The 23,528-nt window shown below is 45.7% G+C and overlaps 1 protein-coding gene across 1 annotated transcript in view; it reads left to right on the forward strand.

Moving 5' to 3' along the window:
• The window catches only part of MXRA8 (matrix remodeling associated 8), a 127,291-nt gene that overhangs the window by 61,673 nt on the left and 42,090 nt on the right, over positions 1 to 23,528 (forward strand). The window contains exon 4 of the mRNA XM_085609589.1: positions 3,661 to 4,119. Within this exon, the coding sequence (XP_085465715.1) occupies positions 3,661 to 4,119 (459 nt within the window). The remainder of the gene's footprint in view (positions 1 to 3,660; positions 4,120 to 23,528) is intronic.

Raw genomic sequence — 23,528 nt, forward strand, 5'->3', positions numbered from 1 at the left:
ATAAATCGCACTTATGTCAGAGGAGGCCCAGCCTTGTGCTAATTACCACTTGGTGCTGAAATGACTTCTGTGAAATTGGGAGCAGGCAGCAACATCGAGCCATACAGGCAGGTTTTTCAGCATCCTGCAGTAAATGCGAGATAGGCCCCAGGCACACAGAATTCCCCCACAGTACGCTAATGGAAACGCTGTCAGGGAAAGTCAAATCCTGGATCTGTGGGCAAAATCTTCTAATTAAATTGAGGCGTTTAATTATATAAATTAAAACAAATAAACTTACCAGTATGAGGCATCTCCTCCGCCGGTCCCGCGTAGCATCACGTCTCCAAGTTCTTTCACAGACGTTGGCAAATCATAAGACTGGATGCGACTGGGGGCGACGACTCGACTGTTTCCTGCCACTTGACAGGGCATCGGGCGACTGTACGTCACCGCCCGACAGGATTCTATCTTTAGACTCCTGCATTACACTAGGCATGCGCAGCATACCTAATGTAATGTCAATGGAGTGGCCATGCTGAAATAAAAACTGCTCTGTTCGCGGATGCGCAGTCGGAGTCTGCTGGACTCCTGCTGCTCTCACCTGCGTGCCTGCGCTGTTCGTTTGTTGACTATGGCTTCACAGCCTCAAGTGCGCATGAGTCTCATGCGCACTTGAGGCTGTGAAGCACAGGCCGGAAATGTAAACAGACGAATTGCGTCTGCTTACATTTCTTGCTGCCCGTGAGCAGTTTTTGTGTTTTTCTTGGTGATTCTGCCTAGTGGGGCGCTGCCCCGCTGCCCCCTATGGACCAGCCGCCCCTGCCAGAGAGTAGGACGTTATCTTGCCAATTAAGGGGCATATGTACAAGGGGATTGTGGCACCAGAGCATCACTTTTTTTGACGTTCTGGTGGCGCAATGCCCTGCACCATATTTACAAAGTGGTTGTTTATTTACAAATATCTGCAACTCTGCAGCTGCGCCCAAAACGAATGCCATGCAAAAGCAGGAGATAGATTGGCGCAACGAGGAGAACTGCTTTTATTTCTCCTTGGTTTCGCCTTTTCTATGTGTGCTGCACTCTGCAGAACACACAGAGAGAGCAACACACCATTAATGATTGTTTTTATGCATGAAGGTGTCCCTTCATGCTCAAAAACTATCATTAAATAATGGGGATTTTCTACTTCTATTATTGGTTGTTGATGTGCAGGAATAGACACCTTCCTGTACATAAACAATCATCGCAGCAACACAGACACCCTGGCGCAAGAGTATCTGTGTTGGCGCGAGGGCAGCTTTTTTTTAGCGTCAGCGCTAGGGCAAACACAGGGGTGCACCGTATTCTTGTAAATACGGCACATCCATACATTTTGGAAATGGTGCAGCGCTGCGCCATTTCCTTACACATATGCCCCTGAATGTTTTACACCAGTGCTTAGGATCTCTACTGGACAATACAAGACTCTTACTAAAATATATCACAATAAGACATATACAGCTCTTCTCGTACCCCAGTCTCTTATTTTGAATGACTTAGGTTGTGAGGGGCGGTATTGAAGATTGTCGTATATGGTAGCACGGGTACTGGCATCCTTTGATCCCTCTGCTGTCCCTGCTGGTTGGAGGAGTTGAATGTTTGATGATCCCTTTAGTTGAGGGGTGAAACCTCTCTACTGTACCCTTGCTCCTTCCTTCTATGGCATATTGCTTCCATCCTTCTAACCACACCAGATGAAACTCTACACTTCTTTTTCTTGGCCTGTAATTATCCTGTCCATGGGTTAGGCAAGCATATCCTGCAAACCGACCATGGCAGAGACAGCAAGAAGAAAGAGAGGCGGGCTCAGTCAGCTTTAGAAATCACCGCTCTCAACTGAGCCGCACTGGATTCGTGTTCCCAAATAGTCATTTTGATGAAGTATGGCACACAGACTCATGCCTGCTGGTTAATAACCAGAAGAACAATCACCAAGGCAAGTTACTGCAGTAAAAATACTTACAAAATCATCACATCAAGGGATCTTGCAAAAGTGAATTTAATTTAGAATAATTGGATACTCGAGAAAATACCCTTGAACACCCTCTGAAACTCCTGCACACCTGAGTCGGATCTGTCCTTAATTAATTCGACAATGAGAGAAGATCGGTGCAAAATGACCCAATCAGAGGGATCGATATCACGAAGAAGGTCTTATTAAACTGTTGTTTCCATTTCTGTGGTCAAAACTTGTTGACCGTTGACAGCTTAAATATGAGAGGACAGCACACTTTATGTGGTAGGAAACTATGAAAAATGGCCCAACTTTCAGAATATTTGGGAAAACGTGTGCCCCTGAGCTAATCATCCGTCAGAGGACAAGACTCGGCAATAGAAGAGGGGAAGGTACCACATATGAGCTGCTCTACTACCAATCTATGTATATGAAGTAACTGTACATCATTGTGTCATATTGAAAATGAGAAACTCACCTATTTTCACAGTAATAGGGGTCTGTGTAAACTCACAGTATGGATCGGTTGTTGACCCAGATGGTACCACCAAATCTTTGGATGGCAGAATGCACCTCAACGTACCTCAATACTGCTTTTAACTTGATACTTCTAACAGAGGGCAGACAACATAGAGTCCTCGTCGTGGTCTGCTGTTCTGTTCCTAAGTGAAAACCCCCAGAATGCATGCTGCAGCATTTTAAACACATTGAGCTTTCCTTTTACCACCTCTTAGCATTGCTTGCCGGCATTTTCAAGGGACATACATTTCTCTTTTTGCCTTCTGAGATGAAACAAACAATTCAGGGCCTCATTCATGAAACCTGTTGCATCGCTGCGACAAAACAGTAATGCAACTGTTTTCTCTGCTCCCTCTTTGCGACGCGATGGATGCGCCATGTTTAATGTACAGCGCTCCATATCGCAAGGAATCACAGATACATCAGCGCAAACGTTACGCATTGCTGGAGTTGAGTCCCAAGCATTACGCAACTCCAGCAATGCATGAGGAAGGCCTATAAACATAGCACTGCGTCACCTTATGCCTGCTATGAGGCAGGCGTAAGGTTTTGACGCAGTGGTGTCCAAGGAGTGGCGCAGTAAAATCTGATAGATTTCACTGCACCACTCCTACGAGGCTTTGTTGCGTGGGAACGTCCACCCTGCATTCATTATACCCGACGCAGGTATAATGTGGCGCAGGGCTTTACAAGGTGATGTATCTGCCTAGATGAGTCACCTTGTAAATATGGTGCAACGTGGAGCATTGTTCACGCTACCGCTGCATCCTGAAAAGTGACGCCATGGTGGTGCAAAAGTGTCGCAAGGCCTTTATAAATAAGGCCCTTTGTGTCATCTTATCAGTATGGCTCGTATTATTTGCATGGTATCGGGGTGACTCAGATCTTACTGAAGGAGGACTTTTTTTAATAAAAACCTCTTTAACAATGTTGAGGCTTAAACTACTGGATATGCCCACAACAATGAACTTACATCTTGTTAGGGTCTAGTTTGATAGAGTTTCTAAGCATCCATCTTTTAGGTACTAGCAGGCAGGATATAACTATATGGCTGGTCTAATTCAGCTTAAGCAACAGTTTTCTGCCAGTGTTGATCATTTATAATCACCCTACAAAGTATGTACAAACAAATCATTTTCGTTTTGTGTTTTGGCTTTACTTTACAGAGAGAAAAGCGAAGATATACTGGGATGGAGTGAAAGTTGTAATAATTGGCCTCATTGGTACCACCGTGACACTGCCCTGTGAAAACCCAGACCACCTCTGGACGGAGAGGCACCGGGAGGAGGACCAGCAAGTGGTGCACTGGGACCGACAGCCTCCTGGTGTCCCCCACGACCGTGCAGACCGCCTTATTGACCTCTACGCCTCTGGTGAGCGCCGGTCCTATGGCCCCCTTTTCATTAGGAGGAAAATGGACATCAGCGACCTGGCCTTCACAGAAGGAGACTTCTCTCTGACCATATCAGAGCTGGGGCGTGGAGATGAAGGGACATATTCCTGCCACCTTCATCACCACTACTGCGGGCTAGATGAGAGGAGGATCTTCAGGCTGTCCGTGGTGGAACCAGTAAAGGAGAAGGAATCTCTGAACAAGACGTCCCAGCCCATCATCCCCTCTAGAGGTACAAATGTTCACCATTATTGGGGTTTTCTCTGAAGTAGGATCCTGGTACATTGAAAGCACACAGACACACGCACACACTCACTCACTCACACACTCACTCACACACACTCACACGCTGCTGCAGCAAAGCTCCACACATGTTAATTCATACTATTAATATTTGTCTAACACCAACCACAAATGCCAAGGTTTTATTGAGTGATCACATAATATTTATAATATTGGTTTGAAATATGTGACGTAAAGATCAATATAATGTGACATTGGAAAAAAAAGATGTGATCATCCGCGCCGCAACGTACACCCTCTCATCACCCTCCAAAATTGAAACATGCCATAGGTGAGAGAATATAAATTGTCTCTATAGAAGGTCCACTTGCACATAGCCAAGTCTGTCTGGCCTTAGACTTTAGGTTCTGAGACCAACAAAAGAAGTGCATACATAATTTCACAGCCCTCTCAGAACACTGCGCCGGCTAGCCAATCAGAGCCCAACTCATCTTTCTTCATCATTAAATCTAAGAATGGTCCTGAAGAAGAGACCTCGAATTATAATTGAGTTAATAAGATGTTTTTTCCTTTCCCCCTGTTCCTAATTCATTCTCATTGGTGTCTTTAATTGGTAATTTAGAGCTTGCTATTTTTGCTCGATCATGACATTTACAGATTATGTCTCTTTCATGTTGAGAGGTGTGGTCAGACAGAGCAATTCTTGAAGTTAGAAAAATAAAATGCAGACTGTGATTAGAGAAAGCATTGCCTACCACAAAACGAATGTGCAATCAGTAAAATTGATGGGTTTTTCCAGGCGGACCTAAATCTACCTACTATTTAACAGATTACAGACAAGTTAAGACGAGAAACAGAACTAGCAAACAATACTTATTCTCGATTCTGATAAGTGCTTTGTTGAAGTCGTTTTGGAACAACTGAGTCATGTGTTTCGTGATGTGGACCCAACCTACAGAGTGCTGGAAAGAGTGGGGTGTGTGTCAGAAAAATTGGGGTTGGTTCCAATTTGTTATAAAAAAAGAACTGTGCAGGATCTCTGCCAGCAGTGCCACATGGGGTCAGGGTTGGAAGAGAATAAACTGAATGCGTCCTTTTGGATCATTATAGTTCCGCTTCTGTTCCTCATTCAACAGCTCTGGAGGAGAATTGTCACAAAATGCTGCCTGTGCCAGTACCCATGCAATGGACCATGGCACATCCAAAGTGTATGCCAACCAACCCAGGAACTTCTGCAAGGCTAACTGGTCCTCTGGGACACTGAGATGAGAGACTGAAAGGTGTTTCAAAGATGGTGTCCAAAATATCCCTTTGTGAGGGATCAAATTAACAGTGAGTTTAGATACTCAAAGGTTCCTCAGAGACAATGCAAGAGGTGCCCAGAAATGTGCCCCGTGTTCACCAGTGGTGTAACAAATCATGAGCTGCTCCCCCTGCAAAATATGCTGAAGGGCCCCCTCACACTCACATCAGTATGGGCTGATGGGACCCTCTACAATATGGGTAAGCCTGGTGGCCCTCCACAACACGGGGGCTGCGGGGGCCTTTGTTACACCCCTGTCGCTCACCAAACGAGGGACTAAAACTGTAGCTCACTGATGAGACCCAACACAGGACGAGCAGGTCTGGAGTGGTGAAGACTTCTCACAAAATGCTGCCAGTGCCTGTACCCATGTAATGAACCATGGTATATTCAGAGTGTATGCCACCCAGTCAAGGAACTCCTTGAAGACTAGCTGGTCCTCTGGTGAACTGAACCGAGAGACTGAAAGGTGTCTCAAAATATTATCCAAAATCTGCCCATCTCAGGGATCAAATTTAATAGTGAGTTCAGAGACTCAGAGGTCCCTCGGAGACAATGCTTGAGGTGCCCAGAAATGGACCGCATGGTTACTGAGCCATGGACTCAAGCCGCATCTCACTGAAGAGACCCAAAACAGAATAAAACAGGTCTGGGATTCCTTCGGTTGTTCTATAAACAGCATGCCACATGGCACTTCAGGCTGGGATGATGCTATTGGATTAGGATCTAGGCTAATTCGTGTCTGGAGTAGTGCACTGAGCCAAAAGGAGATAGATGGAAAGCTGCCCTAGCAATTGCCGGTGGCTGGGATTCATTCACATCTTCCACCCATCATTTATTTTGGTCCCTCGTAGGACGATACTTAAAGAATCCCATCCCAAGGCTAAAATATATCTTTGAGGTAGAAAACTAAAAGACTTCTCACAAAATAGTGTCTGAATTATTCTCTTCAGAAGGATCTCTCCGTCCTCCACTTCTTCTTGATGGCGAGCTTCAAAGACCCCTGAATAACCTTTGACCCCCAGGTACCTCTTAAGAAACTCTCAGCTCTCAGCCCCTGGAAGCTCCCTCCTCAATATTGTGGTAAAGGAATGTATCATGTATCATGACATACAATCTGCATTGTGCCATGGCAGTTGCTGGTATTTATTAACCGGTTAAAAGAATATTCATTTATTGACACTAGAATGATAAACATATGGCACGGCCCTATCTGATATTACACCTGTGATCTACAAGTTACAGAGATATTATTTGTGTAGATGACTCTACCCAATGCACTACAACAAACAAATGATGGACGGAATGCTGACAATGCAGACATTCTACCCCAGTCAAGAGATTTGGGTTAAATCCATCGTTCTTTTGCCCACTACGCCACCCCAGTTCAGACATGGCCATATGCAAATCAGTCTTGACCCTGTGCCTCATGGGAACAGTCCAGCCCGAACTGCCAAGCCATGTCTTCCCTGGACCAGAATCAAGCATCCTAGGACCGGTTTCTGGCTATCAGCCGTCATCAGCCAGGATAGCTTGACTCCAGTGGCGTAGTGAGCACGGGTCCCACGTCTGGGAATACCCATCCCACTTAGGGCGAAAAAGCGTTACAACAAACAAATGATGGACGGAATGCTGACAATGCAGACATTCTACCCCAGTCAAGAGATTTGGGTTAAATCCATCGTTCTTTTGCCCACTACGCCACCCCAGTTCAGACATGGCGATATGCAAATCAGTCTTGACCCTGTGCCTCATGGGAACAGTCCAGCCCGAACTGCCATGCCATGTCTTCCCTGGACCAGAATCAAGCATCCTAGGACCGGTTTCTGGCTATCAGCCGTCATCAGCCAGGATAGCTTGACTCCAGTGGCGTAGTGAGCACGGGTCCCACGACTGGGAATACCCATCCCACTTAGGGCGAAAAAGCGTTACAACAAACAAATGATGGACGGAATGCTGACAATGCAGACATTCTACCCCAGTCAAGAGATTTGGGTTAAATCCATCGTTCTTTTGCCCACTACGCCACCCCAGTTCAGACATGGCCATATGCAAATCAGTCTTGACCCTGTGCCTCATGGGAACAGTCCAGCCCGAACTGCCAAGCCATGTCTTCCCTGGACCAGAATCAAGCATCCTAGAACCGGTTTCTGGCTATCAGCCGTCATCAGCCAGGATAGCTTGACTCCAGTGGCGTAGTGAGCACGGGTCCCACGTCTGGGAATACCCATCCCACTTAGGGCGAAAAAGCGTTACAACAAACAAATGATGGACGGAATGCTGACAATGCAGACATTCTACCCCAGTCAAGAGATTTGGGTTAAATCCATCGTTCTTTTGCCCACTACGCCACCCCATTTCAGACATGGCCATATGCAAATCAGTCTTGACCATGTGCCTCATGGGAACAGTCCAGCCCGAACTGCCAAGCCATGTCTTCCCTGGACCAGAATCAAGCATCCTAGGACCGGTTTCTGGCTATCAGCCGTCATCAGCCAGGATAGCTTGACTCCAGTGGCGTAGTGAGCACGGGTCCCACGTCTGGGAATACCCATCCCACTTAGGGCGAAAAAGCGTTACAACAAACAAATGATGGACGGAATGCTGACAATGCAGACATTCTACCCCAGTCAAATGCACTGTCTTATTAATTAAGTGAGAACAATGCAGTGAGAGGTTCAGGGTAGAAGGCTAAGCGTTGTCATTGGCCTATTATAGCCTTATTCAGAAAGCAGTATTTTATTCGAAATGAGCACGGTATTTGCCCCTGATTTCGGATTCTGCATTTGACAAAAATAAAAAATTTCCAACCACAATTTCTGCCCATCTTTGTGTGAAACTGATTAAGTCTCTTTATCTGCCGATCGTTACTTGAACCCTTAAGTATCTTTATTATATAACTGTGTTTTTAAAAGCGTATTACACATCCTTCTCAGCATGGGTTGCCTAGAGTGAGACCCAAGCAAATAGGTCCATGAGAAACAAATGCACTTCATGTTTTGCTGCTTCTTCTCCGTGGAATTTCCCAGGGTTCTACAAATTCACCCCAATTTTTCAACGTCTAAGTGCTCCCCGTAGCCCGGATGATAATAGACAATGCCTGCCATTTTAGATGTACTCCAACTGCATGAATCCATCCAATCACACCACCACAAATGACAACATCACCCCAGTCATGAAACACCTCAACTTCCAACTCCAAACAGACAGCAAAACCACCACCAGGGGCACCCAATCCTACCATTCTTCAGGACCACACCCAGCCTTCTGCAACTTCTCCCCCTTCTCGCCATAGACATTAACTACATTTTCCTCTGCGACCTCAACTTCCCTCTTGACAACCACAATGACATCAATACTACTAACCTCCTCGACGGCATGAACAACATTGGACTCACCCAACTCGTCCACAACCCCACACACACCGCAGGCCACACGTTAGACCCCATCTTCACCTCCAGTGACCTCATAAGGTACAGCCACACCATGGAACTCACCTGGACCAACCACTCCATTATTCACTTCAACATCACCAGCTCACGGATCCCCGTCCCCAGTCTGCCTAATGTCCTCCTTCGCAGCTGGAGTAAAGCCTCAAAGGGAACATGGATCAACGCCCTCAACACCACCCACCCCATTTCCTCCAACAACCTTGACCAGAACGTCAGAAACTTCAAATACTGGATCACCAGCTGCACCAACAGCGTCACTCCTGTAGGCAGCAACACCCACAGAAGTCTCTAAAAGAAGGTTAGCTGGTACACTGGAGACCTCAGAACCACTAAATGACACTGGAAACAACTGGAAAGGAGATGGTGCACCAGCAAGGACACGACCGACAAGACCACTTTCAAGACAGCCCTCAACCTCTACCACCGACAGTTGAGAGAATTAAAGAAAGCAGGTCTTAGCCTCATGCATTAAATCAAGCTCCAATAACAGCAAAGAACTACTCTTCAACATCATCAAAGAATACTCCAAGCCCTCAGCTGCAACAACCAACATTAGCCCCTCACAGGAACTCTGTGACAACCTTGCAAACCTCTTCCACAACAAGATTGCCAACATCTACAGAAACTTCAAACCCCAGCCCAAGGCCATCAGCTCCTTCCAGCAACACAACAGCCTCGCTACCACCACTGGCATCCAACAAACTGAATGGATCCAGCTCGCGCCATAGGACACCACCTCCATCATGAACTCAGTTCACTCAGGGGCCCCAACTGAACCATGCCCTCACCACACCTTCCACCTAAGTGAACCCAAGAATCAGCCACGCACTCACTAACTTCTTTAACACCTCAATTGCTCCGACCACCTTCCCTGAGGACTAGAAACATGCAGAAGTCAATGTCCTACTAAATAAACCATTGGCAGACCCCAGCGAACTCAACATCTACCAACCGATCTCCCTGCTCCGGTTCCCAGCCAAGGTATTAGAAAAAGCAATCAACCAACAACTCTCCTCACATCTGGAATGGATCCTCATACTCCACTCTGCCCAATGCAGATTCTGCATCAACCACAGCAGGGAGACAGCCCTCATTGTGGCTACCGATGACATCCAAGCCCTACATGACCGAGGTGAGAATGCCGCTCCGATTGTCCTAGACCTCTCAGCAGCCTTTGATACAGTCTCCCACCACACACTCATCACAAGGCTGCAGACTATAGGCATCCAAGCAGGGGCTCTCAGATGGATCGCCTCTTTCGTTACCGGGGGAACACAAAAAGTCTGGCTTTTCCCCTTCACCTCTGAACTCAAGGAAATCATCTGTGGAGTACCCCAAAAATCCTCGCTCATCCCCACCCTCTACAACACTTATACGACACCTCTGGCAAGCATTACCCAAACCCATGGACTAAACATCATATCCTACCCTGACGGCACACAACTCAGCCGCTCCCTCCCCAAAGACACCTCCAAGACCAGCTTCCATAACTGCATGACATGCGTCACCAACTGGATGAAGGACAACTGCCTGAAGCTCAACTCAGACAAGACAGAGGTATTGATTTTCGTTAAAAAAATGCTCCCCATGGGATGCATCCTCGTGGCCCTCAGAACTCGGACCTAGTCCTACCCTTACTGACCACACAAGAAATGTAGACATCTTTTTGGACAACAAGCTAACCATGATGACTAAGATCAAATCCGTCTCCTCCTCCTGCTTCTTCATCCTCCACATGCTTTGTAAGATATTCAAATGGCTACCCCAAACCTCAAGATGCACCATCACCCAGGCCCTTATCTGCAGCCAACTGGACTACACCAATGCTTTCTATGCAAGGTTCGCAGCTCACCTCCTCCAACAACTATAGACCATACAGAATGCCGCAGCCAGACTCAACCTGGATGTCCCTGGGCAAATCCACAGGAATTTCACTGACTCCCTGAACAGAAAAATTGCCAGATCAAGCTCCTGACCCATGCCTACAAGACCCTACAGAACTGGGGACCCTCCTAATTGAACCACCCCTTAAACTTCCATCAGCCCACACGACACCTCTGCTTCACGTCCCTTACTCTAACCCTCACCACCGCATCCGACATCGCAGATGCGGAGGTCACTCCTTCTCCTACCTAGCAGCGAAGACATGGAACGAGCTACCCTTTCATCTACAAACCTCCTCATCTCTTTCAGAGTTCTGAAAGTCCCTTGAAGACCTGGCTATTCAGCTAATCAACTGGACCCTGCCAGTGCCTGGAAACTCTCACTGGTGAAAAGAAGTTCTCTACACATCTACTGATTGAAATCTACTGATTGACTTATGACATCCAAATCATCACTGATCTCTGCAGGAATTCAAGGGAGTGGCCAGAGGTGGTGACTACCTGGCTTCAGTGCAGCTGTGGAACATATGAATCAGCTCAGAAATTAAAAACAATATCCTTCTCCTTGGCTGCTGAGAATCAGAGGCTCTACCACTGCAATGGCTCTTGCCCTTTATCCTTATCCCGGCTCCAGTAACACTGGGTGAGATGCTGGGGCTGATATTCAACTCTGGCCTGCCCTTCCACTCTCAGGGCATAGCAGTGACCAAATTGACTTAATTTACATCTATACATACTCTCAAAGGTCACCCTCCTGATTAGCTCAGCAACTGTTGTCCATTTGTGCAAGAGGTATATTTATCCCAGTTTCAATATTGTACGACCATATTTATGGGGATTCCCAAAAATTGGTTGGTAAGAAACAATCAGGATAGAATTAGGCCATTAGGAGCACAGCTGTCTTATAACCATTCATATATGCTACAGAGGTAAGAACGGCATTTAATTTATGCTGGTGGTTGTAGAAGTTGGAGGCTGGCATTTATTTATGGGGGCTGGGACTAATTTTTCATAATCAGACTTTCACTCACAGCAAGAGTGAGAAAGTCAGAAAAGGTACGAAGAAAGTGGGTGAGAACAATAGGAAAACTGTGACAAACGGAGAAAGTTGGATTGAAAAATAACGTACGAAATAGAGATGAGTGAGTAAGGAGTGGATGAAAGATGCATGAAGTGGAATCAAGACCAGATAGCCTTGTATTTAGCAACCCTGGCATTTGGCCTCCCCGATGCAGACTCTTCAGAAAAACTTAAAGCTCCTGCACTTTCTCAACAAGTTAAGCACTGCATAAAAAGTGAATTTAGGCTGGTTTAAAATTATTTGGCAGGTTTAAATTAAAATTATCTGTTTTGATTTGAAATTATTTGCTGGGATTTATACATTGCTACTTTTCCGATTACCAGAAAAAGGTTTGAAGAGTGCGTTTTCCAATGGGTTATAGCAAGACTTCTGATTTAAAAAAAATTCTATCATGCTGCACTTTAACTCTATTAATTTTATTCCCTACTGATATTTTGTTAAACACTCTGATTAGTTTTTAGTTTTATAGAGTGAAATACAGCGTTTCTCCTAGGAAGCTTCTGGGTATTGTGTTTTTTTTTATATTTGTACAGTTTTAACATCAAATTAATGTGTAGAAATGTTATGGTCCTGTTCTGCTATCTAGAGGCGCTGTCAAGCTCTATCTCAGTTTGACACTATTGCGTTTTTATAAATAACAGAATAGAATGAAATAGAGCAACAGTCCCTACGCGTTACTCCCCCTTTCAAGACCTTGACATATTTGGGGCTACTGAGCTGTTCAAGAAGTTCCTTTTCACCGTTCTGATGTAGCCAAAGCTACAATACGGAGCATTCTTAATGCCAATGACTAGAAACGTTTAAATTCACCCACTGGGAGTAATATAAAATGGGCACCATTTTGTTGATAGCGGATTCAAGGAAAATGAAAGACAAAGGAAGAGAGCATGGTCCTGGCCGGAGATTGTGAACATTGCGTGGAAAAGAAACAATTTTGTACTGGATACCCTGCTAGGATTTCTTTTTAAAGCCTAAGGTCCAGAAAAGATAATGCATGTTTGTCGTCAGCTAGGTTAAAGTTGGAGACTAATTTAATGTTTTATGTTAGGAATGTTTGGAAAATGAGTATGGGATTAATCTAGTGCGATCAAGCAAACCATTACATGCATTCACTCCAATTTATTTGCGGTAGAATGAAGCAATAGGAGTTACATGTGATCTTTAGTAGGAAAAGGGTAATATGGGAATTCATGCAGATGTTTGGTGGGGTTAACATATGAACTAGAGAAGATTAGGTAGTGATAGGTTTCAGGGGTATCACCTTCCAACAATAGAGAGGTTGTGATATTTGAAATGAGTTGGGGGTAAATAGCAGATATACATTAGTTTATATTAATGCAAACAATTATTTGACTTAGAGGAGGTTGTTTTCAGAGAGAATAGGCATGCAGAGAATGGAAAGGAATGAGAGAGCCATTTAAAAGGAAATAAGCGGTAGCCACCAAACGTTTAAGGCCTAGATTTTTTTTATTTTTTCATGAATGGGTGAAGAGGGATATGACCAGTAACAAAAGAAGAGTGGGACAGGACCTTTAATAAAAGAGGAAATAGAGGCTCATTGATGAATGGTAGGAGAAGGGCGTCTGTGGGTTAGAGGACAATTTGTGGTTCCAACTTGAGGTGAAGCTTTACCAGTGCTTAATTTGTGCCTGTGTTTGCCAGTGCTCTGAACCAGTGCTTATTTATCAACATGAGCACTTATTTTTGACAGTTAGCAACATGGTGGCGCAGCCTATCGTTTTGGGAAAAGCACATCAGCAGAACATTTCAAAATTCAACATCCACAAAAATAACAAAACCTCTTCCAAACCATTCTTACAGCTTTGGTGATTTGTGTAGTGTGGGCCCTCGGCCCACATGCTATTAAATGATAGACACAAACACAGTGGGTATACTGGTTAACTGGACAAGAGTACGTGCACCTGGGCTCTTTTATTTGCAGGCTCACGTCACTCATGATGACTGTGGTGGATGGGTGTGCGGTGCAAGTGTGTCCAGCCCTAGAGGGAGTGGCTGGCAAAATAAGTGCCTGCTGAGACACTAGAACGTGTCCAACACAACTCTACATTCCTTCGAAACATTCTTAAATCAAAACAACGTACAACTATGGACATAAACTATGAGCATGGCACACCACTCAGTCTCTCTGTCTTGAGAGGAAGTCCGCGGGACAACATTGGAAAGGTGCAGCTGGGAGCACTCAAGCATCTCGGCACAAGTTCATAATTTAACCAGATACTATGGGCACAAACGATGCATCGAAGGAGTCTGGATTCTTTCGCAGCCTATCCCTTGTATCAATCTCCACTTTCATACTAAAAACAAATACGGCCAACCACACAAATCCGGATAACTACCACCCAATATCCACTATTCCTACTCTAGCAAATCTAATGGAGAAGTGCGTCCTCTCCCAACTATGCAACCATATAGCCCAATTCCAACTCATTGACCAGTTCCAATCAGGCTTCAGGCAGAATCACAGCACGGAAACGGCCATGACCCACATCGACGATGACGCACTCAGAATACTAGATCAAAACGAATCCTGCCTCCTAATCCTCCTAGACCTTTCATCAGCCTTCGATACGGTCAAACATATCAGTCTCCTCGACCTACTTGAACACAGAATGAGCTTATCTGGAGCTGTCCTAAAGTGGTTCACCTTCTTCTTAGACAACCGAACTCAAAGAATCAAGATTAACCAATCGCTATCCTCGACCACACCGGTCACCCTGGGAGTCCCTCAAGGTTCCAGCTTATCTCCTACCCTCTTTAATCTATCCATGGAACCCTTAACCGAAATTCTGAAACTCTCCAATACCCATTACCATATGTACGCGGATGATACACAACTGTACCTAAAAATATAATCGCCGGATAACATCCAACTACTCAACACAACTTTACAAAAAACCCACATCTGGCTAACAAAAAACCACCTCAAACTTAATGCGCTCAAAACTGACTTTCTCCTAATCTCCCCACCACAAGGACAAGGTGACATAGTAAAGTGGATGAAACACCTAACAATCCTCAATTGCAAACCTCACATTATCAATTCCACAAGATCACTGGGAATAATACTAGACAAGAATCTCAACATGAGGGAACATATCAGCACAGCCACCAGATGAGCCAACTTTCATATGAGCATTCTCAGAAAACTAAAACCCATCCTCAACGACAACAACCTAAAAACAGCCGTTCAATCTCTAGTTCTACCCAGAATAGACTATGGGAATACAACCTTATGTGGCTTGCCGAGATCCAGTCTGGCTCCTTAAGAGCCTCACTAAACGCGGTTGCAAGACTCGTCACTGGCTCCAGAAAGAACAACCACATCACCCTGGATCTAAAGGAGCTGAATTGGCTTCCTTATGAGGCAAGAGACAGCTAAAGATTGCATGCATGATGCACAAAGCCCTGCACCTCAATACACCAAAGTATCTAGCCAATAAACCCGAATTAGCAGGCAATAGCAGAACTCTGAGAAGCCCCAACTCCCTGCTATTGAAACCACAAAACTTTCAGAAAAAGAAAACCTACACACGCACCTTCTCTGGCCTAGCACTCAGGATACATACCTGCCAAGTATCACGCATCAGGTGTGACTCTAACGCATTTCAGTGTGGTGTTCCGCATCACCGCACTGAAATGCATTGTCACGCATTTTAATGCCCCTATGAAGCGCGCGCTGCCGGGGCCTCTGTGCACCTGTGCGCCGGCTCTCCTGCTCCCTGCTAACTTGCCAGCAGCTCTGGCTCAGTTAACAAACAGTTAACTGTTAAAGATGTTCGTATGCTCAGCTCTGGCTGAGACTGCTACAATGTTATAAATCTGCCGCCCTGCTGTCGCTGCATATTGATCCTGCCCAAGTCGCGGCTGTCAGTTACTGACTGATACTGCCGATCCAGACCCGCAGGCAGGGCCTGACCACAGCAGTGGTGGCTACTGCTGGCTGTGGCACCGTGATGGGGAGGGGGGTTTATCCAGATATTGTGACCCCTGCCGAGTCGTCACGTCCGCAAGAGGAAGTGACGGTTGGACAGAAGTGGCGGGGGACTCAATCTGAGAGAGTCGAGTCCTGGTGCGATGCTGTCTGCCTGCAAAAATACCCAGCTGGAGGCCTAGCTGGCCACCATCATCGATGGACCAGGCAGTGACAGACTCACTCACTTGATGGCCGCGGTAGCATGATAGCGGGCGCGGGCAGCGCTGTGGCTGGGCCCCGGGGAGTCGAGTGATCATCTGTCAGTCTGGCCTGGGTCCGAGACAGACACTGCATGCAGTGTGTCAGTGTGTGCTGTGCAGCCGCGGGTCTCCGTGCGGCTCACCGCCGCGGGCGCTGGGCGACCGGGACGCAGACAGAGACACAACAGTCTGAAGTACTGTGAAGTTCAAGTAAGTACTTTACTTTGGCCGGCCACGCTGAGGCCAGGCAGCCTGCTGCCACTGACTTAGTGTAAATGCGGTAGTTGTTTGTTGTCATACAGGGCTGCGAGCGCACGCACAGGTTATTTCAACACACATAGTTAAAATGTGCACAGAGGGCTGCTCTGTCTCGTTATCCTTCTGAGCCCCGTTCATCTGCAAGATCTGATTTCATTTGAATTCACAGTAATCTGCAGGTGTATTACATTTAATTGTAATCAGCCAAGGTCTTCCTAGCTGCTCAGCCAGAGTGAGAGATGGTAACGGAATGTTGGTGTGACTGTGATGAATGGAATGCCTGGGTGCCTGTGTGGATGAGTGGTGACAGTTGGAGATGGGCTGAGCAGCTAGGCAGGCTACTCCTGGTGAGGCTGGTGTAGGAGCTAGTACATGGCTGAACTAAGACTGATATTACCTGGAACTGGAACCAATAAAGAAGACTTAGAAACTTACAACATGGCTACCAGTGTCTTCATGTACAGAGCATAACATAATTTTGGCGACGAGCCGACCTGGACCCAAGCGTACTTATGGATTATCAGAAACCCAGAGACTACAAAGAAACCATTGTAACCAGCACAACTACAAAGAAAAAAGAAAGAAAAATACATGAAGCAGAATGGAGTAAAAGGCAAGCCAGCCCCACCAGTGTCCTGTCATCGGACGGCCCCAACCTGTGTCCTGCCTGATCTTGCTCCATGAACTTGACCACAGGTATGGTCTGTATGTTAGGGTATGAATGGACTGACTTTCACCCTACCACTTCCTTTTGAATCTGCCGTATGGATGTATCCACTACATAAAGGAACTGTGGCTGTACAAAATTAGAGGTACAACCTAACTCTGTGAACTTTATTCACAAGTGCAACACAGGAGTGGTGTGGTGTTGCTAAGTCTTGTGCTCTGATCTCAAGTAGAGCACAAGTAAGGACATTTTACAATGTGTATGACTGGAAGCCGCCTCACAAACGTGCTGTACATGGTCTCAAGAGCTTTCTACTATAGTGAAATACAGTGATGTGGCACAGACTGAGGCTTCATGTACAGTATGCTTATTTCCTCTCTACATTGATGATGCACATGGAAGATGCCTGATTAATGCCTGCGTTTGAATTCCCATTCACCACTATGACGCTGCCCGCTGTGTCCATTATTACTGCCGGCGTTGGAACAGGTTTTCACTACATTCATGCTGTACAGAGTATGTGCGTTTTCACTGCCTGTGTTTCCACCCACTTTTGTACACTCTTCGGTTTTCACTAGCGCCACACAGGGGCAGTGTTATTTCGCCAATATTTTTGCTGTGGACACACGGAAAGAACATTTACACGTTTTTGGAAATTTAATTCAGTGGGAGCTGAAATCAATACACGTAGGGACTTCGTATTGTGTCCTGATACTCCTATTCCTCTGCACGACAACATTGGGTTTGCAGCTTGAAGGTTGTGTTTTCTTTGCTTTGTGGCATGCGATGTTTGTGCTGTCAGATGTGCTCCTGCTGTGCACACGCATGGAATACGCTCTGGGAAACGGCTATTGAGGAATTGTTTGTAGTGCCAATTCTCATTTTTTTAAATTGTTCTTGGCAGTCTTTTACATTGGGCAGTTTAACCGCACTCTTCGCGGTTTGAAAAAGTGAGGCACGTGTCGTGTTTAGTGCGCTCTTACCTTCACGAGAATCTCCGATGGGTCTTTGGATGTCGTTCCAACTCTTCTGACGTCACTTTTGCTATATGATTGTTTTTGGCGCATGCACGCGCCGTGAGCCACCCGGCACACGTAACAAAACGTGCCGCCATTTTGCGTTTGGAGGCGATCTATCGTGTTTGCCTTCGTTATTGCCAACCGCACTATTTGCTGCCAACCGTGCTGTTTCTTTTCATCCTTAAAGAAAGTTTTAACATGATCTCCGGCGATAATGCAGTGTTTATGCGACCTCAATAAGAGCTGGAATCGACGATTTTGCTTTTCCTCCTGCTTCTTCCAGCTCAGGGTTAACTTCTTCACAGTCGTGAGGCAGTCATCTCATTCATCTTGGAGATATTTGGTGCCATACAAATGGAATCTCTTCTACATCGAACTTTATGTGGAGTTGTGCTTTTCACCCATGAAGGTACTCAGTGCACAGTAGTGGAGCAGCCACAGAGTTCTTCAAGGTGACACTATCGCTGTATCTTATTTGCACCTAATGCAAATGTTTTTACTGGATGTGCACACATTACAATACAGCAAAGATACCACAATGTATGGCAGTTTAGTGTGAATATTCGGGAGAGTTGTCGCTCACCGGCGTGGGGCACAGTTCACCAGTGTTCTACACTTAATCATTTTGTATATCTATTATCTATGGTACAGTTTCATTAGTATTTCGTGATGCCACAGTTTTTACGCTGTTTATGGTTGGGACGTCCTAGTCTCATGGTGGGTGGACATCACAGGTTATCCCTTACATGAGGGTGGTTCTGGTCTTGGTGGGTGGTTTCCCAATTCTTTGTGTTGTGTTGGTAAGTCGTCTTGCGCTGCACGTCTTGTCTGTTTGTATGTGTATAAGTCGCCCTGCGCCTCACATGTTGTCCTGTGTAAGTCGCCCTGCGCTTCAGATGTTGTTGTGTGTAAGTCACCCAGCGCATCACGTGTTGTCCTGTGTAAGTCGCCCCGCGCTTCAGATGTGGTCGTGTGTAAGTCACCCTGCGCCTCACTGTGTGTACCCCCTATGTGGTCCATATTGTGGTACACGTGTATCTGTAGTGATGGTTCACCCTTGTTGTCTGTTTCTGGCCTCGGGTGTTTGTCGTGGGGTGAGTGCACCCTTCACTACATTATTTTGAAATGTTCATGGGGAAGGATGGGGTTATGGCTAGTTTGTAATTTAATTGCTTGACAATTTTTATTTCTTCCCAAAAGTACGCAGTGTTAATCTGCTTCTCTGCATTTTAACATCGTTTCTGATTTGATAACTTATTTCACGCTTTGATATGACTTAATCTTCATGAGGGAGGATGGGGGATTTTTATGCATGTTTCTATATGTCGTATTTTGCCCATCTTTTCCTTTATTTGCATTGTTCTCTCTTTTGCGATGCTTTACTTTTAGTTGCATCCTTGAGTTATGAACATTACTTCTTCTTTTGTGTATAGTTCTCTGCTTTAGTATTGTAATCTTTGTTTTCATTTTAAAAGGAAAGAGATAATGTTATATCCTGAGTATTACATTTAATTGTAATCAGCCTAGGTCTTCCTAGCTGCTCAGCCAGAGTGAGAGATGGTAACGGAATGTTGGTGTGACTGTGATGAATGGAATGCCTGGGTGCCTGTGTGGATGAGTGGTGACAGTTGGAGATGGGCTGAGCAGCTAGGCAGGCTGCTCCTGGTGGGGCTGGTGTAGGAGCTGGTACATGGCTGAACTAAGACTGATATTTCCTGGAACTGGAACCAATAAAGAAGACTTAGAAACTTACAACATGGCTACCAGTGTCTTCATGTACAGAGCACAACAGATTTCATTTGAATTCACAGTAATCTGCAGGCTGCAGGGCTGTTCTGTCTCGTCACCTCACAAGTAAGTGACAGTGTCACTGTGAGACAGTGCAGCCGAGTGCTAATCCAGTCCACAAATTCGCTTTTTAGCGCCATCAGCTGCCTGCAGGTCGTCGGTGTCTGGAATGGAGTGTAATTTCTTTTGTACATGGTTCATGTAAAACAGAACATGAGACTCCAGTCCAGACACCGACCTGCTAGCTGATCGCGCTGCCACTAAAAAGCTAATTTGCTGTATGTAGGTCAGATGACCCCCTCAGGGTCATCGGCATATTGGCCCATAGTGTCAGTGCGGGGGCACAGGAAGCCCAATCAGTTGCGGCGAGGGCGTGAAATCCTAGTCCCCAGGTCTCTCTCTAGTCCTGCCTTGGTGTGGCAACCAGCTGAGCCCCCCTCATCAGCCCTCTTGTGATCTGGGCCCAGGGGGCTACTGGTGCACAGGACCTCCCATGCACCCGCCTCCGGAGGCGGCCTCACCTATTTCAGTTCACAGGCTGCACTCCCAAGGCCCGCGTCACCTACTCTGTTGAGCCGCTTCAGCAATACACTAAAAAGCTAATTTGTGGAACACTCGATTGCACTGAGTCTCACAGTTCACGCTACACCATCATGTACACAATATCCACGTGTGATGGGAGTTGGGATGATGCAGCACATGCATGCACTTACAAGAATGTTTGTATACACCATGTGATGTTTCTTACACAGTATCTGTCTGGAATGTGCAAGGGCAGTCTTCTGAACCAGAGTACACACAGGACGTTTAGAATTAAGTTGTTACAGGATGTGCACCTATTTACATGTGTATGTGCTTACAATGAGCGAGAGCATTCCGCCGTAGCATTTCCATCTATGTGCAGGCATGTGAGTAGTATGTGCAAGGGCTTTGACATACAGCACGTGCCTTTGCTTATAGAAATGAGTACACAATGTGTACTGACATTTGCATGTGCACTTTTTTACATTTATGCTTAAAAAACGGCTAGGGCAGAGACGGCTATGGTTGTACGTGTTCGCAAAGACTGTAAAGATTATTTGTAAGAAGCAAGTAGCACGTGAACTTGCTTGCTAATGTGCCCATGTCGTAGATGCTAGGGCATTTGAATGCAGCGCGTGCGCATACATTGACTTGACAGTACACTGTCTTCACGTAAAACAGTCAGAAAATGAGGCTCCAGTAGAGAGGATTATGTGACCTTCCATTTATCGTCTTTTGGAATGTGTTCCCATACATGCATTCATGAATATCCAATTAAAAAAGGAAACTCATCATTTCACTTTCTCTGTTCTCAACTTGTCTGTAAACATAAAAAACGATTAATTTTTATAATTGAAACAAAATACAAAGAAAGTGACATGTTTCCAGGATGAAAAGCAAGGTAAATTCAACTGACAATACGGCAAAACATATTTAGAATTATCGTTGTTTTTAACTATTTGTTTAAAAAATGCATTATTTTCGGAAAAAATAAATATTTAAAAGCATTTATTTCAAGGTAATATCTTTCAGTCTTAACGCTTTTGATATATAATTTGTAATAGTTGTTTTTTACTTTGGCTCCCTACAACTGCACTCTGCTTCCACTGTAGGGGTAGCTCTGCAGAGGTACAGGAAAGGTAAGGCTGTCTCTTCTGTCATAACAAATACACAGTACACAAACCCTCCTAATGAGGTGACATTTGTGTCAGAAGATGGCTTTCTTTGAGTGTCACTTGGTACAGGAGGTGGATACACTGTTTGTGTTGGTTCGTGCTGGGGCTTCCCAGCACAGTTTGATCAGTTCATAAAGAGGGAGGATGAGGCATGTGGTTCTGCTTAAGTCCACCCATGGGAGATCTATTCTGCTTTTGTGTGTGTGGGGGGGTAGCATTATAGAAGTTGAGGCTCATTTACTGGCAGTATGGCCTCTTACATCCTGTTTGGTACAGTCAGGTCCCACAGTCCCCTTGCATTTCTGGTGCTTTGCTGCAGTTTTAAGATTTTCTTATAATTTCTCGTTGCTCAAATGGGTGTAATTTCCGGTATTTATATGTTTCCCTTGTCTTCATTGCTTGATTTTGCAACTGAGAAAGTGTCACTCATAGCCAATGAAATGTCACTCTTAATTACACTGAAATTATGAAATTGTCACACATAGCAATCTGAAACCTTGGCCGCTATGAGGATATGGAACGCCCTGCCCCAAGCAATCAGAATGAACACCTCCACAGCCTCATTCAAAAATGAAGTCAAACTACTTCTGATGAATAAAACTCTCCTGATCCCAGCCCTGATGGTTGATACCAACCAGAAGCTACTCATCAACCAAGAGCCGTGCTGATCTCTAATAGAGAATGACTAACACAATCATGACCTTCAACAAGAACTATCAAACATATACGATCTCTTCTTAGATACTCATTTATATGTGACTAGCGTGCAACTTTTCTTATGATGTAACTTTTGTAAAGCGCTCTGATGACCTTATCGGGTCTAGTCCACGCTATATAAAACTCTATAAATAAAAATAATAAAAAAATACTATTGGATGGACCTGTGTGCTCTTGTGGTGACGCTGTTAGTGTCAGACAACTCAAACATGGTGCATTAGGAGTGTTGGTGGAGTTCTGCTACAGAGTCTTCTCTTGATGGCACTAGGATGACCAATCTGCCAGGACTGTGATGGCGTGAATGATGCTTAGGACATTATCCTTTGAAGCCCCAGTACCTTGTCGGTGGAGCTGCTTCCAGAACCTGTCTCGCACCAGGATCCCTGGGTGCAGGAATGTCCTTGAGGCCCTTATGCGTGGCTGCCATGATACCCCATGGACTGTGCAGTTCTGCTTGTGGGCCACCTAGGGGCCTCTGCAGGATCACTGACGGGATCCAATGATGTTGTTCGTGCAACTGCCAGGGTAGGTGATTTAATGGTTGTGTACTTTCCAACAGAACACAGGGGCAGATGGGATGTCAGATAGCCCCTGGACACTTGGTCTCTCACTTCGATAGGAGTGCCTAAGTTTCTTGGTGCTTTGCAGGTGCAAGGCTCCCTCTTGGTGATGAACTGCTCCTCCCCTGGATTGGGTGATGCACATGGTAATGATGTTGGGGTTGCCATTAGACCTGGACGACAGATGGTGATGAATCGCCTGGAGTGAGGATGACTGGACTGGAGGGACTTCGCAGCCACTTAGCTCAGTATCTTTGCTGGCTGTTCTTCTCCCATGGCTTCTGCGGTCACAATCAGGGATGCTGTCCGATGCTCGGGAATTGACGGTCACACTAGAACGTGTTGGGGAGAGACGTGGTTCGCGCTTCCTGTGGCTTACTTTTGGTTCTCCCATTGAACTGTCTCCAGGGATGTCGCTCCACGTCGGTGGCTGTCTTGTGTCTGCCTTTGCACTCTTGTCTAGTAGTGGTACGAGTCCTCATTCTTCTCCCCTTGGTGAGCCCTCCAGCACACTTGTGTTCGTCTGGTTCTGAAGGGTGACAGGATTATTACTCTTCTCTTCCTTCATGATGTGGCGTTGTGCCATGTTCTCTTCCTTTTGCAGTGGGGGCAGCTTGCCACTTGGGGATGTGGAGCTTTCCTCCTGCTGGTAATGGGCCGATGTACGATGCAGTCTTACGGCAGTGGTGGGGCACTCTTGGCAGTTTTTGGCCAACTGCGGGCTTGTGCTAGTGGTATGGAGATGGAGGCTCTCCCTCCTACATTCGAGCCACGCTAGA

The sequence above is a fragment of the Triturus cristatus genome, chromosome 1_2 (genome assembly GCF_964204655.1).
Source record: "Triturus cristatus chromosome 1_2, aTriCri1.1, whole genome shotgun sequence".
NCBI classification, from domain to species: Eukaryota; Metazoa; Chordata; class Amphibia; order Caudata; family Salamandridae; genus Triturus; species Triturus cristatus.